This window comes from Culicoides brevitarsis, chromosome 2, assembly GCF_036172545.1.
Source record: "Culicoides brevitarsis isolate CSIRO-B50_1 chromosome 2, AGI_CSIRO_Cbre_v1, whole genome shotgun sequence".
Classification (NCBI taxonomy): domain Eukaryota; kingdom Metazoa; phylum Arthropoda; class Insecta; order Diptera; family Ceratopogonidae; genus Culicoides; species Culicoides brevitarsis.
The window spans coordinates 39,191,790-39,213,791 of NC_087086.1; the positions used below are offsets into that span (position 1 = coordinate 39,191,790).

Genomic DNA, 22,002 nt, shown 5'->3' on the forward strand with positions numbered 1-22,002 from the left:
AATCAATTCAATTACGTTCAAAGGCAGTCATGTGTATTAAAAACAATTTTTGCAGTCATTTATCTTGCTTACTCGTCTTCAACTTTTTTGTTGTTGTTGTCGTCGTCGTCTGACAATGTATTTATTGTTGATGCAGGAAAATACTCACATGACTTTCGATTCGATGAAATTCTTGCTCTTTGTTGTTGTTTTTAATCTTCTTATACTTTTCCCTTTACTTGCGAGGCTCTTTTGAGTCGCATTTCCTATTGTCATAAATACGTAAACAATGAAAAGTGTATTTTGCTCCGACATTTTCTTGTCTTGTGATGTGTGAGTTTCTTCCGGTTTTGGGGTTTCATGAGAAATTGAAAATTTTAGGATGAGGAAAAAATTTAAGGCGACGCCTTTTTATTTTAAAAATGTTTTTGAACAAGTTTGAAAATTTTATAAAAATATTTCAACAATTTTTTATATTTTTTTATTAAATTTTAGAATTTTTGAGGATTAAAAATGTCGAATAATTAATAATTTTTATATACGGCGTTGCCTTATTTCATAAATACGAATTTAATTGAATTTCTATTGCGAAATTTTGAGTCACATAAACATTTTTTTTTTTATTTTTATCATAAAAATTAAACAAAATTGAAAGATTTTAGATTTTTATCAAAAATTTTGCAATTCTTTAATTACCTCATTGATTTGTGTGCCAAATCCAAAAATTAAAGCGAAGCCTTTTTATTTCAAAAATTTCAATAAAAGATATTTTTGAGAAAAAAAATAAATTTTTAAAGAAATTTACTAAAAAAAAATTAAATTTTTACTCTGAACTTTTTTTAAAACTAATTTTGAGGGTCAAAAATTTAACAAATTAAATACACAGCGTTGCCTTATCTCATAATTTAAAGCAATTTTTAATTTTTTTTTAAAATTTTCGCGCCATTTTCATTTTAAAAATAAAGCGACGCTTTGTTTTAGAAAAAATATCTTTCAATCCTAATTTAAACATGAAATTTCGTAAGTTTGAATAGAATATTTCAAAAAAAATTGTCTTCAGGCTTTTAAAATTTTAAATATAAATTTTCGCGCCATTTTTAAAAATAAAGCAACGCCTTATTTTAACTCAAAGTCATCCTTTTTCTCCAATTTTATGACTTCTCGTTAATTTTATTCATAAAAAAGTTTCCAATAAGAAAAAAAACTTGCCTTATTTACTAAAACGATCAAAATTTACAAAATAAACAAATCGTTCTTCTTCTTCGAAAATTTTTTTCTTGTTCTGCCAAACTACATGAGCCATAACAAAAACGCACACAATTAAGTTCGGATTTTTTGGATAAATATTTAACTTGTGAATTATCTCCCATAAAAGATATATTTAAATAATTTACAGTCCCAACAGTGCACGTATAGGCAGCACGCGTCTCGCGTAAAAGAGACATTTATTCAGAAGAAAATGAAGCTTCTTACATTGTTGAAAGTTCTTTCATTTTCATCGTTGTCGACATTTTTTTCTTTATGAGCAGCTGTATGAAGTGATGATGATGGTCTTTCTACGAGGTAGGAATTTGGATTATTATTTAATATAAATTTTATTATGCCTCGAATGGAACGAAGGAACGTCGTTGCTCGTCGCTGGCGATGATGAAGAAAAATTGGAGGAAAAGCAAACAAATTTAATCATCTATTTGATATTTTAAATAAATGCGAAACGAAAAAAGAGGCGAAAAACGCTCGTAAGATGAGAGGAAAAATAATTTAGATACTGATGCGAAATGGATAACGTCAAGAGAGGAAATGAAATTTCGCGAACGCGGTTTTTTTCTGTATTTTAATAAGAAACGAAATCTTGACGTTTCATCTTGTTTCGCATGTGATCCATTTTTAATTCATTATTTGATTCTCCATTTTTCATCACTCTTTGAGAAAGTTTCTTAAAAGGAACAAAACTCGCCTTATGTAATAATAATAATAATAACAATCATGATGATAAATTCTTTGTGCAAATATTTGATGAAAATATTGTTAAAAGCAATAAATTTTCTCGTCTCCTATAAATAAACCGGCTCCTGCTGCTACTCGTTATAATATTCTTTGTTTTTCAGCTTTAAAAAGTTTTTCCTTTTCTTCGTTCGGATCTTTCATAACGCTGCCTGTCTAAAACTCTCGTTAGGTAAAAAAGAAAAGTAAAAATATGACGAGGAAAAAAAATAACACAAAAGATAAATAATGCAATTTTCAAGCACTTTTGCTTTTGAGTTTTTTAAGTACTTTTATGCATATTTAACTTTGAGCCTATCTATGAATTGTTGCTGGCTGGCTGGTTGGTTATAGGTTGGCATGTGAGAAAATCAAGCACACAATTTGGAGCAGTTCAAGTGATTTATTGCAAACTTTTAACATATTATGGAAATGTGAGAATGTATTTGTAGTCGAGAAATAGCAAAGAGACTTAAGAGGGTATTAAATACGTAAAACAGGTCAATAGATACTATTGTGGTTGAAGGAAGAAAAAAATCTAAAATTTATATCCTTGTTAAAAATTGTCGTTGAGATGTTTGAATATTTTGCGACATTTTCTAATATTCAAACTATTTTTAATCTTTTCGAGTCTAAGTTGAGATATTTTAATACGATTTGAAACTAAAGATCTGAAAAGATGGTTTAATGATAAGATCATAAGATCAGATAAAGATTTTGAAAGATTCGAGAAGCTTCTTTTCCCGCCAAAAATTTCGACTTCGAAATATCTTCGATTTGATCTTATCATTAGATCATCTTTTCAGATCTTTTCAGAAGAAGAAATATTTTGGCGGGAAATCGGATCTTGTACTTAAAAGATAATTAACGATAGATGGCGCTCAAAAATTTTAAAATACAGTTAGAATAATTAAGAATTAAACTCTTATTTCATTAAAAAAATTTAAGATCTGAAGTTATTTAAAGATCAGATCGAAAGATCATTTCAAAATTTTCAAAGATGGCGATCTGAAGATCTTAGCAGATCTCGATCTGACCTTAAATTTTTAATTTTTCGATTAAATTAGATCAAAAATACTTTCAACAGGCATTTTTGATCTAAAAAAATCTAACGATCTTATCGAAAAATCAAATCGAGATCTACTTAGATCTTTAGATCGCCATCTTTAAAAATTTTTAAATGATCTTTTGAACTGATCTTTAAATAACTTCAGATCTGAAATTTTTTATTGAAGTAAGAGCTTGATTTTTAGTAATGGGTTTTAAAATTTAAAGCGCCATCTATCGTTAATTATCTTTTAACAATAAAATTCAATTTCCCGCCAAAAAAATTTCGATCTCGAAACACAAATTTTTCACAAAAACTCAAATTTTTCCTCGAATAGAAAAAAAAATGTCCCACAAATTCAAACAACATATATCTAAATTGATGGTCATTCTCTCTCTCAGCACAAAATGAAATCTCATTCTCGCACCAACACACAATTATGATTAATGTTTGTTCTCAGTTTGAATGATAAATTTGCTTAGAACAAATAGTTTTTGCTTGTTTCTGTGTATTTGCTCGAACATCACAAGGAGGCACGAACACACGTCTTCCTCGTTTTCTCGCAAATGCCCATAGATGAAATAATGGACTGTACGCCAATTGTTTTCGCATGAATACCGAGAAATTTGTGCTAAATGATTATTTAGTTAAGATAAAGGCAAAGATTTGCATTAAAATAATTGTTGTTTTATTTGCGTATTATTTGCTTGTTGTTCGCCTCGAGCGATGTAACGATAATTATAAATGGATTGTTTGCATGTCTCGTGGTTGGTTAATTAGCAAATAAAAATATTTTATGTGACAATATTTGTTGTTTGAAGGTCATAAAGTCGCTTTTATGAGAAATTAAAAAAAAAAATTTTTGAAAATCGAATAAAATTGAGCTTACCTTTGAAAATATGGACAATAGTTGACGCTGGTTGCGAATTTTGGGGCACACATGTGTAATTTCCCGAGTGCTCTTTGTTCGCATGTTGAATTGTCAACTCTGAATAATGAAAATCTGCAAAGAAAAAGAAAAATGTTTTTAAAATTATTTTCAAAATTAAATTTATTTTTAAAAAATTTTTAAACAAAAAATTAATAAAATTAAAAATAATAAATCAATTAAATTTTAATTAATTTAATATAAATAAATAAATTTATTAAAAAATAATAAAATTTTTAATTATTATTTTTTTTAATTAAAATTATTTTTTTAATTTATTGAAAATTTAATTTAATATTTTGAATTTAAAAAAAAATAATTTATTTTAATTAAATAATTTATTTTTTATTTATTTAATTATTTTATTTTTAAAAAAATTATAAATTAAAAAATAAATTTTTAATTACGATTTAAATTTTTTAAATAAAATAATTTAATTAATAAAATAATAAAATTAATTAATTAAAAATTAAATTTTATAACAAAAATAAAATAATTTAAATTAAATTAATAAATTTATTAAAAAAAAATAAATTTTAAATTATTTAAATTTTAAAAAAAAATTAAAAATTAATTTTTAAAATTAAAAAAAAAAATTAAAATTATTAAATAATTTATTAAAATTAATTTTTTTTTATTTTTAATTTTATTTTTCCAATTTTTAAAATAAATAAAAAGAGAGGAATTTAATAAAAATTTTACCTGCTTCCGTGCTGACATTAATTCCCCGATCAACATCATAATTGATCATGCGATTGTTGTGATACCAAAAGATATAGGCAGTTTTTTCAGTACTTTGCAAGACGCGGCATATCAGTTTGAGCGTTGAGCCCGGCGTCAAATACCGAACTGTCGTTCCGACAATTTCCGCTCTCGCTTCTGCAAAAAAAAAAAATGAAAAAAAAAAATGTTAGTCAATAATTCAAATTTCGCCAAATAGCCACAGTTTGAGAGAAATTTAAATGATTTGCCTTTTTGCTCCCAATTTCCGAAATGTCGAGAAAAAGGTCGCCATAGGATGAGTGAAAGTGAGTGGCTAACATCAATTTTACATTAGGACACCAACCAACACGAGTCCCTTTAAAAAAATAGATGATTTTCATTTTTTTTTTTTTTTTTTGCTCTCGACCTATTCACAAAATTGTATCTCGCTCACTCTCTTCGCTGTCATAAATTATACGAGAAAAACCCACTTATCGATATAAATCGACGTTTTCAATCATGGGAAAATTATGACGGACCAAAATATGGATGAGAACAAAAAAAAAAGAACCTTTCTAAAAATCCATATTTTTCAAATCAATTTCAAGAACAGAAGAGACAATTTTTTCCTTCGTTTTGATAATTTTTCTTTATTTTCTCTTCCGATTTTTTTTATTAGCAAAATTTTTATTTAGTTTTTTTTTCGTATTCAGAGAACATAACGGAGACAAGAGTCTCAAGAGCGTCAAAGAAAAGACGGAGAAAAAAATTAATGACTTCAATATTCGGTCTGTTTGCAATTCGTAGCTGGCAAGATGTCATTAATCATGTGATTTTGTCTTTTGTTACCTTATTCTGATTTATTTTTCATGCAAACTGGAATAAAATAAAAAAATAAAAAAAAAAATGGAGAAAATGCCATAATTTGAAAATAAATCGATAATTCTGTCCGATTTGGATGAAGAAACGATTTTTATTTGTTGGTTCAAGGTCGGTTTTGTTGTAAATGATAACAAGAAGAATTGTAAAAAGGAAAATTTTGTTTTGATAATGAAAGAAATTTTTTTTAATAAATTAAAAAATTAATTAAATGAATATTAAATTTAAAATTTTTAATTTTTTTTAAATACAATCAAAATTTAAAAAAAAATATTTTTGAAACAAAAAATAAATATTTAAAAAATAAATTAATTAATTAATAAAATTAAAATTGAATTAAATAAAAATAATTTGTTTAAAACAGGTAATTTTATAAAGAAAATTATAAAAATTTTCATGAATTAAAATTAAATTTTTTAATAATTAAAAATTAAAGAAATTCAAAAAATTAAAAAAAAAAATTTAAAAAAATTTTAATTTAATTAATTTTTTTTTGTTTTAATAATTAAAAATTAGAGAAATTCTGTAATTAAAATTTAATTAATTTATTTAAAATATTTAAAAATAAATAAATTATAATTAATAAATATTTTTAAATTAATAATAATAATTAAATTAAATGAATTTAATTATTTAAAAAAAAAATAATTCAAAATTTTAAAACAAAAATTAAAAAAAGCACTAAAACATAAAAAAAAATTAAAAAATATCAATTTATAAATTTATTTTTAGTTAATTCAAACCAAGCAATATTTATTTTTTTTTATTTCAAAGTAAATTTTATTTAATAATTTTTAATTAATTATTTAATGAAAAAAATTACTTAATCCAAAAATTGAATAAAAAATTTTTAAATTATTTAAAAAACTTAAAAGTTTTAATTTTAAGAGGATTTTTTTGTATTAAAAAAAAATAATTTTTTATATAAAAAAATAAAAAAAAATAAATTAAATAAATAAAAAAAAATTAAAATAAAAATTAAAAAAAAAATAAAAATTAAATAAATTAAATTAAATAAATATTTTATAAATTATAAAAATTTATTTAAATTTTATTTTTATTATTCAAAAAAATTAAATTTATTTATTTTCATCAATTTTCATTTATTAAATTTTTTTAATTAAAAATTCTAACTCTGACACATTTTTTTAAAATTAAAAGTATCCCTTTTCACTCGTCAAAATATTCACATCCCAAAAACATCAAAAGTCACACGAAGCAATCAAATACCAAAAAAAAACGAACTCTCTTCAATATTTTATTAAAAAGTCAAAAGTTACATCGTTTTATTGCCACTTTTCAATAAAATACTCGATGGGGGAACTGTCATTAGTACAACATTCGTCACTTACGAAAAATGACGATGATTAAAAAGTTCAAGAGTAACTTTTTGTGACATGCCTCTCTCATAGAAAAGTCGATGTGTGTCGTTTAAAAAGCAACTAAAAGTTAAATAGAGGCAATTATTTTTACATGTGTACCCAGCCAGTAATTGCTCTCGTCATGAACTTTGATTTTTGGTCTCTCCGAGGAGCAATTCCGACCGAATGGCAAGACAAATGACGTGAATTAACGATTTAAGAAGTTCAGAGACGAAGAAAAAAATTTTTTTTAGACAATTGCCCGGGTCACCGAGAAACTTTTGTTGTTAAAAAGCCGAAATTCGTGGAAGGTGACTCCACGCTACATTGCATTAATTTACCTTGATTACACAAAAGTTTTGAATGTTTGTCACTTGATTCATTAAAGTAAATGAAAGAAATTTTCATGCCCCCTTCTCGGCTTTTGTTCGGAGCGACGCAAATATGAGAAAAGCAAATATCTGACGAAAACACGTAAAACTTTCGTACGAAAGGGAAAAAGGGAAAGAAAACACGTTTTGAGGCGTTCTTCGAGTTCATCCGACAACAACAACAAGCTACACCCCAAATTTTGATCTGAATCAGTTAATTAACTAATTAGACGAAGGATAAAGCAAGATAGAATTGTAAACAATGCCGTTTTAGTTAGTCAAGTGAGAGACGTATTTTTTTTTCGTAGCGATAATCTTTTCCGATGCTTTTTCCATCAACAACGTCAATTCTGGGAAAACGAGATAAAATAAAAAACAGACGCATTTTTCTGTGTTTTTTCTCCGTCGTCGTGTGATATCGGAAGGATGTTATCTCATAACTTTGATGTTATTTGAGCAATTCGAGGAATCAGACACGCTAAGCATTTTTTGATGATGAAAAGGAGCAAAAAACAAAATGAGCTTGTAAATCGGCTAAGAAATATATTTATAAGAAATTCATAAACACAGGAAAGTATTTTGGAAGTTAAGTTTTTTTTTTGTTCGTAAAGTGGATCATGGGGAGATGAATTTTTGGTGAATGAGAAAAAAAAAGAAAAATAAATAAATATGGAAAAAAGTAGGTTTTAAGGGTAAGAAATATATATTTTTGTTAAGATTTCTATGGAAAGTGTTGATTTTTTTTTGTAAGTTCGACAATCAGTTCTTCGAAAAAAATTATTTTAAAAATTTATTTTTAGTATTTTTTGTGAATTCAAGGAAAATTTTTATAAAAATTAAAAAATTTATAAATTTTATAAAAAATTTTTCCTTAAAAATTTTTGAATTTTTAAAAACTTTTTTAAATGAAAATTTTTTATTTTAAAAAATAAAAAAATAAATAAAATAAAAATTAAAAAAAATATTTTTAATAAATTTTTCAGAAATTCTTAATATTTTCAATTTTTACATTTTTTTTAATAAACTTATCTTTTTATTATTTTTTATATTTTTTTTGTTTTATTTTAATTTAGAAAAAAATAAGTGGCAGTTGGTTTTCAAAAATTTTAATTTTTCAATGTGAAATTGTATTTTTTCGACTTTTGCGTAAAATAATATTTATAAAAATTCCAAAAATTATTTTAAAATAAATTGTCTGAAATTTTTAACATTTAACATTTTTTCTATTTTTTTTTAAATTTTATTCATTTATTTATTTTTTAAATTAATGAATATTTTCATTATTTTCATAAGAAATAATTGACAAAAATTATTTATTTTATTTTTATCTAATTTTTTATAATAAAATTTTATTTTAATGTTGAGATGTTCATTAAAATATTTATTAATTTATTAAAAATAAAATATAAAAAATTAATAAATAAAAAAATTTAAAAATTTAAAAAAAATAATAAATAAGTTAATTAGAAAAAAATGTAAAAAATTAAAAATAAATTTTTATTTTTTTTTTAATAATATTTTTTATTTGTGAAAGCGAAAAAATATAAATTTCCATTGAAAAATTATTTTTTTTAATAACCAACTTCCCATTATTTTTTTTTTGCATCATTGAACAACTTTGCAACAGTAATTTCGTTCTGTGGCGATAAGATGTATCGTTACACGATTTTTATGTCTTTCATACTTTTTATTACCTTGCTTTACAGCAATTTCAAGCCAAGCACCACAGATTTTATTTATTACTGTAACATTTTCATAAAATCATAATAAAAGTTAAAAAAGGAGCAAAAGAGAGAAAAATTCAAAATAAAATAAAAAAAAATTATTGGTTTTCTCGACACACAATCAACCAGCAATAAATATTCAATTATGCACCATTTGACTTGCCGTTCGCTGTTATTTTTTATATTTTATTGAGTGCTAAAACGCGGCGCGAACAAGAAAACAACAAAAGTTTAAATAAAAACTTCGGAAAATGGCAATTTCGCTAAATGACGATCGTTGATCGAATTTGTCGGGCAAATTATTGGCGTGATTTGTGAGAAAAAAAAAGTTGAACGAACGAAATAAGAGCAAAATCTAATCCCGCAAAAAAGCATTAATCAAACATTGTGTTATCATTATCCGCCACTCGAGAGTAAATCCTTCACTTTGCTCAACAAGCTCGAGTGTCGTCGTTATCGACCTTTTACAGTGACACACGTTGCATCATAAATCTTGCAATTAGAACGATGTCTCGTTGTCTCGGCAGTGATTTCGTCGTTCGCCTGGTCAAAAGATAACAAATTGAGAAATCCCAAAAACATGACATGCGAACAATTTTCGACTATCACTCTCTCTCGTGTATTTGTCGGGACAAACTGAAAATTGGGATCACATCGGGACGAACAAAGATACAGAGAGAAAAATCATCAAACAAGCAACGAAAGAAGAAAATTGAAGTTTTGTATCAAAATTGTGCGACAGAGCAGATGAGATGAGGAGATAAACATGAAAAGAGACAAATTTTGCACTGCGTTATTTGAAAATTGTCGACATCGAGTCCTGTGGGATGAAAATTGACATTTTACTGCAGTCTTTGATTTTTTTCTAAAAGGTAAAATGAAAATTTTTTGATTTGTCAAAGAAGGGATTTAGAGGTAAAAATTTGAAGATTTGTTAAAATTTTCTCAAAAAAAATGTCAAAGAGATAAACATTTGTTTTGTCTCATGAGAAAAATTCAAATTTTCTGATTTTTTTTTCCTATTTTGTGTGAAATCAATATTTTTAAATTAAAAAAAAATAATTTTATTTTAAATATTTTAAAAAAATTAAAATTAATTATTTTTTTCAAACAAAAAAAAAATAATTAATAATTTATCATTAAATAAATTTAATTTAATTTTTAAAATTTTAAAATATTTTTTTTATTAGAACATTATTTTTATTTTAATTAAATTAAATTTTTTATTTTTTTTTAAATAAAAATAATAATATAAATAACTATTAAAAAATAAAAAGTAAATATTTTTTAAAATTAATTTAATTTATAAAAATTTTAAATTTTTTTTTAAATTTATTTTCATTTTTTATTCCGTAAAGTTTAAAACTTAATTCTTAATTTAATAAAAAAAATAATTTCTTAATGATAATATTTAAAAAAAAATTAAAAAAATATTTTTAAATTCAATTTTTAGAAAGTTTTAATTTTTTAAAAAAATTTTATTTTTTTTTTTAATTTAATTAAAAAACAAAAAAAAAATTTTAAATTTCAAAAAAAAAATTAATTTTAATTACCTTCTTAATTAAAATATTTTTGAAAATAATTATTTTTTTTTTATTTTATAAAATTAAATTAATTCACTAAATTTTTTTTTAAATATATTTTTTTCATTTTTAATAAATTTTATTTATTTTATTTTATTTTTTTATTTATTTTTTTGCATTATCTTAAAAATTTTTTATTTTTGATCAATTTTTTTTTCAAATTTAAATTAAATTTTATTTCTTTACGATAAAAATCAAAAAATTTCAACCTGCAGGAATAAAAAGTCAAAAGCTCTTTGAATCAAAAAAATTTTTCAAAAACATCCCAAACGAGAAAAATTCCTTTAAAATGAAATTCTTTGACCATATCTCGATTTAATCTAATAAACATCCCTCAAAAGAAGTCAATTCAAAACAAAAATCGAAGAATTTCGTTCCATCAAAGTCAAACCAAAAAATTTAGTTCTAACCAGAAATATTTTTATAACATTTATTCTCGTCTCTGTTCCATCGTCGTCGTTCGGTTCAAGCAACTCTCCTCAAAAAACATGCCGAAGCAACCAAAACCATTTTGAATTAAGTCATGTCGAAGTTATGTTATCGCAATTTGTTTGCTGTCATGTTTTGTGTTATTTATGTGGATGCTGCCTTTTTTCTCCGCACACAATCCAGTCTCAGTTGTATTTATTTACATATATGACTCGTTTCATTTTTCCTTTGTTTTTGCTCCGAAATTGCTCCAACTCCGAGAGACAAATACAAATGAACATGATTACAAAATTTAATAATGTGTATTGACACGTTGCTGCGAAGTTTTTTCGTCCGTTTTTACGAGAAACTTTTTGCGAGAAACAGACAAGAAAGCAACATATTGTTAGTGTTATTGCGTAATATTCCGTCTGTGATATGAGCCTGATGTTTTTGCCGCTGCTACAGACATAAAAGTAAATTAAGGGAGAGACACACAAAAAAAAGTGTAGAAATTTTTCGTCGAGAAACGGAGAAAATGACGGGAAAAACAACAATAGATGACAACACAACTAATGACACAAAATTTTTTTTCATGCTTTTTTCTGTGTTGTTGTTACACTAATAAAGCAATATTGCTGCTCGGCTCATATAAGACAAACATCAGACAATTTTCACATCTTTTTTTTCTGTGCAAATATTTAATTGAATCACTTCTTGTAATTGCGACTGATTATTTTTTCCCCTTTTTCTTTACTTTTTTTTGTGTTTTCTCGAAGGAAGGGTGTCTGTTAAATATTTGCTCATATCATATTTTAATGATGCTAATTTGGGCCTTTATTTATTTTTTTTTGTATAGAAAAATTTATAAAAGAAATCAGAAACCAATTATTTTTTTTATTGATTTGCTCTTGAAATTTTTTGTTTGAAAAAAATTTTTTTTTTATAAAAAAAAATAATTGACTGGACAATAATAAAATTTAATAAAAGAGCTTTTCATTAAATTCATGAAATATTTTTTTTTTTTTTTAATAAAATGACATTGAAAATTTTCTTGGAAAAAAATTTTTTTCGGTAGAAAAATTAATGAATTAAATAAAATAAACAATAATCGATAAAATTTTAATTAATTCGAAGAAATTATTTTTTTTTTTGGTTTTTATTAAAGAACAGAAAAAAATTAATTTACAAAAAAAAAATAAATAAAAACTTTGGTAAGGATAAAAAGAGCAAAAAAAAAAAATAAAGAAAGCAACGGAAATAAGATTTCAAAAATTAATTTAGTGATTCAACTTTTAATGAAGAAGTGAATGAAGGAGGCTTACGGACTGTTGAAACTTTTGCATTGCACTTTTTTTTGTTTTTTTTTTCATCCTTGCATTGCTGCGTGTTTTTATTCAATAAGCATGATTTTTGCTACTTTTACACTTTCTATTGATATAAAATGAAAAAAAAGTTATAATACGAGGAAAGGATTTGAGATTTTTTTTTTTCAGAAATCCTTTTTAAAATTGTTTTTAGTAGTTTGAAGGTTTTTGAATGACGGGTTTAAAGCAACGAGATTAAAAGTTTTAAAAAATTATTTTTTTTTGCTTTTAAATATTTGAGGAATAAATTTTATGTGAAAAATTTTAATTTTTTATTAAAAATAAAATTTAAATGGAATTTTTGTTTTAATTTTTTTATTTTTAAATATTTTTTAAAAAACTTAAAATATTTTTTTTATAAATAAAATTAAATAATTTAATTAATTTTTAATCAATAAGAAAAAAAATGAAAATTCACAAATATTTATTATATTTAAAAATATTTTTTTTACTTGAGGAAATTTTATGTGAAAAGTTAGTTTTTTATAAAAAATAAATTGAATGGATTTTTTTAATTTATTATTTTTTTTATTTTTGTTATGTAAATAATTTTAAATAAATAAAAAATTGTTAAAAATATTTTTTCTCTTTATTAAAAATAATAATAATAAAAAATCTTTTAGATATTTTATATTTTTTAATTTTGAAAAACAATTTTTATTAAATTAAATAAATTGAAGAAATTAAATAATAATTTTTTAGATTAAATTAAATTAAATTAATTATTTATTAGTATAAAAAATATTTTTTATTAAAAAGTTAAAATAATTTTTAATTACATCTTTAATTCTTGAAAAAAAAAAAAAATAAAAATAAAAATTAATAAAATTTTTAGATCTTTAATTTATTTATTTTTTAATTTATGTATTTTTCAAATAGTTTAATTTTATTTTCAATTTTTATTTAAATATTAATTTTTTTTTATTTTACATATTTTAATATTTTTTTAAACGTAAATTACAAATTTTTATTCAAATTTAAGTGAAAATATTTTTTTCTTTTAGATTTTTTAATACCAAAAAAACAAAAGGATTCGCCAAACCTTAATTCTGTCATTTTCATACCCCGAGAGCAATAAAAATATTACATGAATATCAAATAACACTAAAATCCCTCGAAGACGATTTTCTGGACGAGACACGAGACAATTTACCTAATCCTTCCTGAAAGATCATTGCCATCAGAAATGTTTTACAATTGTAATCGAAAAATCGGTCATGACCTTTTTGTTGTATTTTTCCTTTCGCCAATTTCCCAACCTTTGACCAAAAATCAACCAAAAATATCTTCAGAAAAAAAATCCAGACAAAACATCTTCATATGATACCGAAGACGAAAAAAAAATTTATTTACTTTTTTTATTTTATTTTACTCTCCCTCATTCATTTGGCTTACTTGAGCTTAATCTGCCAGCTAATCACGATAAAAAACATAAAAAAAATGCAAAAAAAAGGAATCGAATGAAGATGGCAACTGAAACACAATTAACGATAATCCCTCATTTTTAATCCTTGTTTACTTTTGGATTATCATCTCCATTTACCATTTTAACACGATTCTGATTATAAATTTTATTCTCTCGCACACACACAGGCAAGATGGAACTCCGCATTCCATTAAAGGACAATCCATTGTTTGAGCAAAGTGTTTATTTTGCGGCTTTTTTCTTCTTCTTTTTTTTCTAAAAAATAGGAAAATAATTTGTTTGTTTTTCGAGCAAATTATTTTATTTATTTCTGCGAATTAAAAATTCAGAAAAGGAAAATTTTCTGCAAAGTCAAGCACTTAATTTTATGCATCAGTGCAAAACTCGTGTATTTACATTTTATTTAATTTTCGCTTAGAGAGATATTCTCATCTCACTCCTTTAAATATTTTTTTTTTATTAAAAAGTAAATTTTTGCATATTTTTAAATAAATCTTTGCGAGAGGTGAAAACGGTGCAGAAGCTAAACTACCGGTAACGATTTTCAACAACTTTAAAATAGGGCACTTGACTGACTGAGTGAACTACTTGAGTTTTTTATTTTTGTTAACGCCTCGATGATTATTTACATAAAAAAATTCTCGTGAAAAACTAACAACTCACGTCAGTGCTAATTTATAGTCTAAACATGAAATAAATAACGAAATAAAGACTTGCATCTCGACTTTTCGCTTCTGTTGATGTTGATATGAGATTCTGTGGGACGAAAATGGGATGAATTTTAACAAATTTTGACGAATATACGATTTGGGCGAAAAAATGTGAAATGAAATTTTTAAAATGTGCACAGGGAAAAAAAATTAAATATGATTTGGGGAAAATTTTTTAACATTTTTTAAATTTAACTTCATGAAATTATTTTTTACAAAATTTTAAAATTTAGAGTCGAAGAGAAATTTTAAATTGTGTACTGGGTTTAAAAATTTTTGTGAAGAAAATATAAAATTTAAATGTGCAATGGGATCAATATTAAAAAGTTGATAAGTTAGAGCAATAAAAGTTTTTAAATTAATTAAACATTAGAATTTATAAATATACAAAATTTTAAGAATGTGCATTGGGTTGAAAAATCTGAATTTGCTAATAAAAAATTTTGAAATGCTCTTTGGGACAAAAATTAAAATATTTTTTTTTACATTAAAAATTTCTTCTAAATTTGCATTGGGAATAGAAATAAAATTTTGCATTTAAATTTTTAAAATTTTAGAAACTTTAAAATTTGCATTAGGTTAAAAATTTGGAATATGCATTAGGGAGAAAAATCAAAATTAAGTATTAAGATTCGAAATTTTTAATCAACAACTGTAAAAAAAAATTAAAAAAATTAACTAAAATAATTTAAAAAATTGTGCATTGGGATAAAAATTCATTAAATGTGCATTGGGTCAAAAAATTAAATAATATCTTGTTAAATTATTTTTTTCTTCATCTTCAGGGAAAACTTTATGTTTGCTGTTAGCAACACGAAGAAAAAACAGGCAAAAGCTATAAAATGGCGTGTCTGAATGACTGACTTTATGAGATGATGAACGACATACCGTGAGGTGAGCATAACATAAAAATATAATAAATCATCTCTGTTTCTCTCTCAAGCTCGCTTGCAAGGTGAAACTATACTTCACAACGGTAAAAACAAGCAAAAAAGTGATAACAAGTTATCGTGTGTCGAGAAAATAATCATGAAAATTTTCATTTCGCCTACTGAGCGCCATGCAAAAAAGATTATTTATTTACTGCCTTTTAATCTGTTTACAATGTTCCTCTCACATCTCTCGCCGCCAACGCTCTTTAACTGCATATGTGATGCACTTTTGAGATCACATGAATGCAAATTATTTTTTACTTCATCGCTATCGGTTGCCGCATGTAAAATTTAATGCAAAAATAGTTTTTGATGAGTTTTTGATTACAAAAATTGTGGTAATAACAAACTCGCAAAATATCATGTTTCACACACACACATGAGGGCGATGTGATATGTCAAAGAAACGAGACAAGGGGAAGATAATAAAAAAAGGTGTCTTATTATGTGAAAATGATACGGTTGGAAAATATTTATGGAGTTGCTGTTCTGTGGCGGGAGTTTTATTGTCTTTTGAAGTGCATTTTTGATTAACGTGCGATTTGGGAGTGTTGTTTAGAAAAAACTTTTATTTTTTTGCGAAAGTTTTTCCAAATTTTTTAAATTAAAAGCAAAAATGCCTTAAAATATTTTTTTAATATTTAAATTTTGTAAGTAAATTTTAATTTTTAAATTAAATTAATTTTTAATTAATTTTTTTTTAAATTTTAATTTGATTTTTTTTTAAAAATTTAAATTTTTAAGGAGTAAATTTAAATTTTTTAATATTTTAAAATTTTTATTTAATTTTTAGACATTTTTTATTTTTATTTAATTTTTTTGTATTATAATTTTTTTTCAAAAGTATTTAATTAAATTTATTTTAGAGTAATTTTTATTTTTTTAAATTTAAATTTTTTTTATTAAAAATCATTGAAAAATATGTAAAAAATTAAAAATATTTTTTGATACAAAATTTCATTAAAAAAATACTTTAATATTTTTTCTTTATTTAAATTAAATTTTTACTCTTGAATTAAATATTGATTATCTTTCATGGAAATTTTAAAGCAAAATAATCAAAAAACGCCTTAACGCAAGACTGAATTGCGTTGTAAATATCTCATCAGACATTCCATGATGTCTAATGCTGACAGAAGTAAATGAACTCTTTATTTGTGCGTCATTTCTTGGAATTTTTTTTTTTACATAAATCGTGAGATTCATACAAAAATTTATTTGTCACGTTTATCTTTTATGTTTTGAATAAAACAAATATTTTTGAATAAATTTAAAAAAGAAAATTTAAAAAAGTTGAAAAAATAAATAAAAAAAATCAAAAAAATTAAATTTATAAATAAAATTAATATATAAAAAATAAAAATATAATAAATAAAAAAAATTTAAATAATGAAATTTGTAAAAATAAAATACAAAATAATGATAAAATAAGCAAAATTTAAAAAAAATTAAAATTGAAAAAATTAAAAAATTAGGTATTAAATTAAAAATTTTATTAAATTAATTAAAATTATTTTTTTTTATTTAATAATTTTTTTATTATATAAATAATTATTTGAAACAATTAAATTTAATTAAAAATTAAAAAAAAACAATAAAAAAATATTAAAAACTATTAAATAAATTATTTTAAATTTTTAAAAATAATTTTTAATTAAATATAATAAATTGACAATTTTTAAAATTTTTTAAGTATTTAATCATGTAATAAAAATTTAAAAAATATTTTAATTAATTAATTATTTAATTAAATATTTTAAACTCAAATTTTCAGGGTTTTAATAAGAAATTCCATAAAATATATTTTGAGACAAATTATTTAAATTAAGATAAGTCATCAAATATATCAATCAATAATGGTATTAATTCATCTTGCAATTCCTTCTCCATCTCATACTGAGTCCCTTAACATTCCTCCTCATACGATCTGAAGTTACCATGGCTCTCTTCCTTGTTTGGCAAATTACCCAAAATCACTCCAAATTAATTAACAACATTCCGAACATTCGGCAATTTAACACGACAATCAAATTTGTCATGATCCCTGTAGCTTTAGTTGTTGCTCAAATATTGCATCTCTCGAGTCCATGTCGTGTTTTGTGAATTATAATCATATCATTTATTAAATGGTCGAATCTCGTCTCATTTAATATTGAGCTACAAACAAACGACGAATTTCTTGCACAAAACACGAGAAATCTCTCAATTTAATGAGACATGTCGACAAAAACATGACAAATTCTCGAGAAATGTCTTCGTTGCATGTTTGTTCAAGGAAAATTTTTGACAACATCCTAAAAAGCATAAAGCAAGCCATAAATTTGGATCGGCAAGACATTTGTCAAGAGTTTATTTTTGAAAATTTAATCCTTTCTCCATATTTCTCGGGTGCTTGACACAATTGTCTTGTTCGAGTGTGACATGAGGAAAGGACATGAATTTCCTTTTAAACAATTTCAATAAATGTCTTTTGTGCGTCGTCGTCGTCGTTTGGAATGTAATAATGTTAATTTATGTGGGAGAGATGCAAGATGTGTGTTATTAAAGATAATCTTTATGTGAAATATGGTTGTTTCATGTTGACAAGTGTCTTCCTCTCTTAATTAGCTTGATTTGAATTTATTGAAAATTATGAGAATTTATGCGTCTCTGAACTCGTTCCAGTGGATTTTTTTTGCTTGACAACTCAAAATATTTGCATTTTTTATTTAATAAGGGTTTTTAATAAAATTTGTCTGTCTGACTTCTGTCATATTTATTTATTGTTGTAAACATAAAACAAAGAAACAATGAAAAAAATTGTAAAAAATTTTCGTCAAAAGAACTAACAATGAAGCGCATTTTGATTTAAAAATTTTAATTTTCATGAAATTTTTTTTAAACAAATTTTTAATTTTAAAATGTGCATTGGGCAATAATTTAAAAATGTGCTATGGGATAAAAATTTACATAATGTGCATTAGGGCAAAATTTTTGAATGTTCATTGGGTCAAAAAACTTTATTAATTTACATTAAAAAATTTAGCCCAATGTACATTCAAAATTATTGACCCAGTTAACATTTTATAATTTTCACCCCAATGCAGTTTTAAATGTTTTTTGGTTTATTTTTAAAATATTTTAAGCCTAATGCTTATACTATTATTTATCCCAGTTCACATTCTTAAAAAAAGATTTAATTTCAAATAAAATTAAAATTCTTACCCCAGTTTACATTTTGAAATTTTTAGAATTTTTTAATTAATTTTTAAATAATTTTTAATAATTTTTGAATAATTAATTTTTAAATTGAATATTAAAAAATTATGCCCCAATGAACATTTTTGAATTTTCATCCCAATGCAAATTTTTAAATTTTTTTGCTTCATTTTTAAAATTTTTAAGCCCAAATCATATTCTTTTTTTTTACCCAGTTCACATTCAAAAAAAAAAATTTCTTCAAATAAAATTAAAATTTTTGACCCAATGCACAATTTGAATATTTTTGCTTTATTTTTATTACTTTTCATATATTTATTTAAATATTAAAATTATTTAGTATATTTAAATTTTAAACCCAGTTTATATTTTAAAAAAAATTAATTTCATAGCAATTTCAAATTTTAGACCCAATGCACAATTTTAAAGGTTTTGTGTGAACTAGACTGTATAAAATCATATTTTTCCTCCAAATGCGGTAAAAAACGACTCCAATGAATTAAATTCAGAATTAATGCTTTTATTGCTGCTTCAACTACGCCAAAGAAACAAGACATAAGAAGACGTAATAAAATAAAATCAAGTCAAAGTAGCATTTTTTACTGTAATTCTGCACATAAAAAGATCCTTCTTATGTCGTCGAGACATCTCAAGACATTTTCAAGTACTGCCAAAAGTATACAACGCAAAAAAAATAAATATAAAAAAACGAATGCATATTTTAATGTTATTTCAGTTTCATTTTAAAAGACGAAAAAAAAGTCAAATACTGAATTTTTGTGTCATGTCGACTTTTTGCGTGCGATTCTTGTTGAAGAATTCACGAACGATGGAAGTAAATCCATTTGTAAGGCAAACTGTAAAAATATTTGAGTATGCAGTTTGTTGTTAAAAAATGCAAAATAGGAGCAAATCTGCAGAGTAAGTAATGTAATATAATGTAATAAAAAGTAAAGCAACATTGAAAGTAAATGGGATGCCATTAGTTGGAACATCTTTTCTTTAACTTTTCTCTCGTTGTCCATGGCGGCATCTCCTCCTTGCTACTTATTCTACACGAATTTCATGAACAAATTTTTTTTTGTGAAATTATTTTAGTGTAGTACGTGTAAACGATCTAGATTGCAAACTATGCCATAGATTGTACTGAAAAAAGTCAAGTGAAAATAATTTTATTTATGTGACAAAAATTAGAAGAGAACAGAAAGTTTTGTCTGTCTACTCTTTGATTTAAGAGACATTTTGAATATTTTTAGAATGTTTCTTTAAATTTTTATTGGATTTTTTTCTGTTTAAAAAAAATTAAATAAATAAACAAGATGGCGGAAAAGACGCTGAATATTCAATCAGATTTATTAGAGATGTCAAAAGTGAATATTTTTACATTTTTGTACTCCTCATTAATTTTTTAAAAATTAATTTAATTCAGTTAATTTTTAAAAATTTCTGAAAATTAATTTTATTTCTTTGAAATTAAAAGTTGAATTAAAAAAAATTATATTAAAATAAAATGAAAATATTTTTTACAAAAATTTTTATTGCCATAAAAAATTAATTTTCTATTGTATATTAAATTAAATTAAATTAAAAAACAAAAAAAATAAATTAAATTAATAATAAATAAAATTAATTTTCAGCAATTCATAAAAATTAACTTAAATAAAATTTTTATTTATTAGCGATATTTATTTTTTTATAAATGAGGAGTACAAAAATGTGCAAATACTCACTTTTGACATCTCTAATTAATTTTATTGAACATTCAAGCGTCACTTCCGCCATTTTGTTTATTTATTAAATTTTTTAAACGAAAAAAATCAAATAAAAATTTAAAGAAACAAGAAACAATCTAAAAATATTTAAATACCTAAATAAATATTTATTTTAAAAAATTACTCTTATAAGATTTTTAATCTTAAAACTTTAAAACAAATAATTAATTTTCGGAAAAACTCAGATTTATGGACATTGTGGTAAGTTTATGATCAAACAAGTAAAGAAATTATTCTGTTAACGAGAATCTATTTAAACTTTAAATTAAATTAGGGTTCAACATTACTTTGCTTATGAAATCAAGATTAAAAAAATATTTTGTTTAAAATTTCTTATAAAATTTAAGGCAATGAAGAGTAAAAAACTGTAGAAAAAAAATAATTTTTTTACATTTTTGTACTCCTCATGGTATATTTTTAAATTTATTCTATCAAAACGACAAACTATCGACAATTCGTTCACCCCTATTAGAGTAAATTGTTTATTTTGCGGCTCCTTTGAATTTTACACACACACAATAACTGCACCAAGTAAACACTTTCAAGGATGCTCTCGACAAAATAACACAAATTTTATTCACAAAACCCATACAATTTACAACATGAAACGTTTTCTCTCAAATTACTGATTAGAAAATGGAGACGCCTTGCAAAATTTCGCAAAATTTATGTAAAAAGGGGTCAAAACTCCTGTTATCTTAGCATGTCACATGCATCAGTTGATGCACCAAAAATATTCGTTGATTTTTCGTCTCTCATAAACAAATTTCACCTCGTTACTTGGAAAAGATGGAAAATCTCGGAAAATGCATCAATAACAACAACATTGAAGAGCATGTTTTCTCTTGTTGAAACAGCAAAATATGGTTTTACATCATCATATTACAGCTTAGCAGGGATTTATGTAAAGTTGCATTTCACTCGTTTCTCGATGTCGTTTCAGCTTTCGTCGTTCATCGTTCATCAAAAATTGTCAGATATCTCGTAATTGATGAAAAATATTGACAAGTGTGGATTTTGCTGGAAAAGTATTTTGTTGAGAATTTAAAAGTTTTTCTCAATATTTGGCAATAAACATGATTTTTTTCTGTTCCATTCAACTTTTTTTTTTACAATTTTCAAGTTTTGCGAATAAAAAAAGGAACAATTCGAAAAAAAAAATGCAAAATCATAACTTCTATCGCTTTTTTTCCTTCCTTTTAGCATTTCACACGTTCTATTTCCTTGTTTTTGTTGTGCTTATTCATTCGCACTCTGCTGCAGGATGCATTTTTCTTGTTTTTATACTTTTATTTATGATTTGATGTTTTTGGCACGGCAATGTTTTGCATGTTGATTGTCGATTTTTTGTTTGCGTTGATTTGAAATGTTTTCAAAAGTGAAGTGAAGAAAAGTGTTTGAGGGCCTCAAGGTATTTTTCACACGTTTTAAAGTTTTTGTTTTGAATTTTAATGGGAATTGTTGATAGAGAAGCGCGAAAAGATAGTGAGGAGTATGAAAATGTGAAATTATTCGAAAATTATTCATTTTTGACATCTCTAATTCATCTTCATGAATAATTTTGGCGCCATTTTTCTTTAATAATAAAGTTTTCTTTAATAATTAATTTTTTGTTTAAAAATTTACTTCTT

The 22,002-nt window shown here is 23.5% G+C and overlaps 1 protein-coding gene across 1 annotated transcript in view; it reads right to left on the reverse strand.

Annotated features, from left to right (window-relative positions):
* LOC134829122 (uncharacterized) overlaps positions 1-22,002 on the reverse strand; it is a 106,897-nt gene that overhangs the window by 31,368 nt on the left and 53,527 nt on the right. Inside the window, exons 5-6 of the mRNA XM_063842119.1 lie at positions 4,641-4,817; positions 3,900-4,013 (exon numbers count right to left, since the gene is read on the reverse strand). Of these exons, the coding sequence (XP_063698189.1) occupies positions 3,900-4,013; positions 4,641-4,817 (291 nt within the window). The remainder of the gene's footprint in view (positions 1-3,899; positions 4,014-4,640; positions 4,818-22,002) is intronic.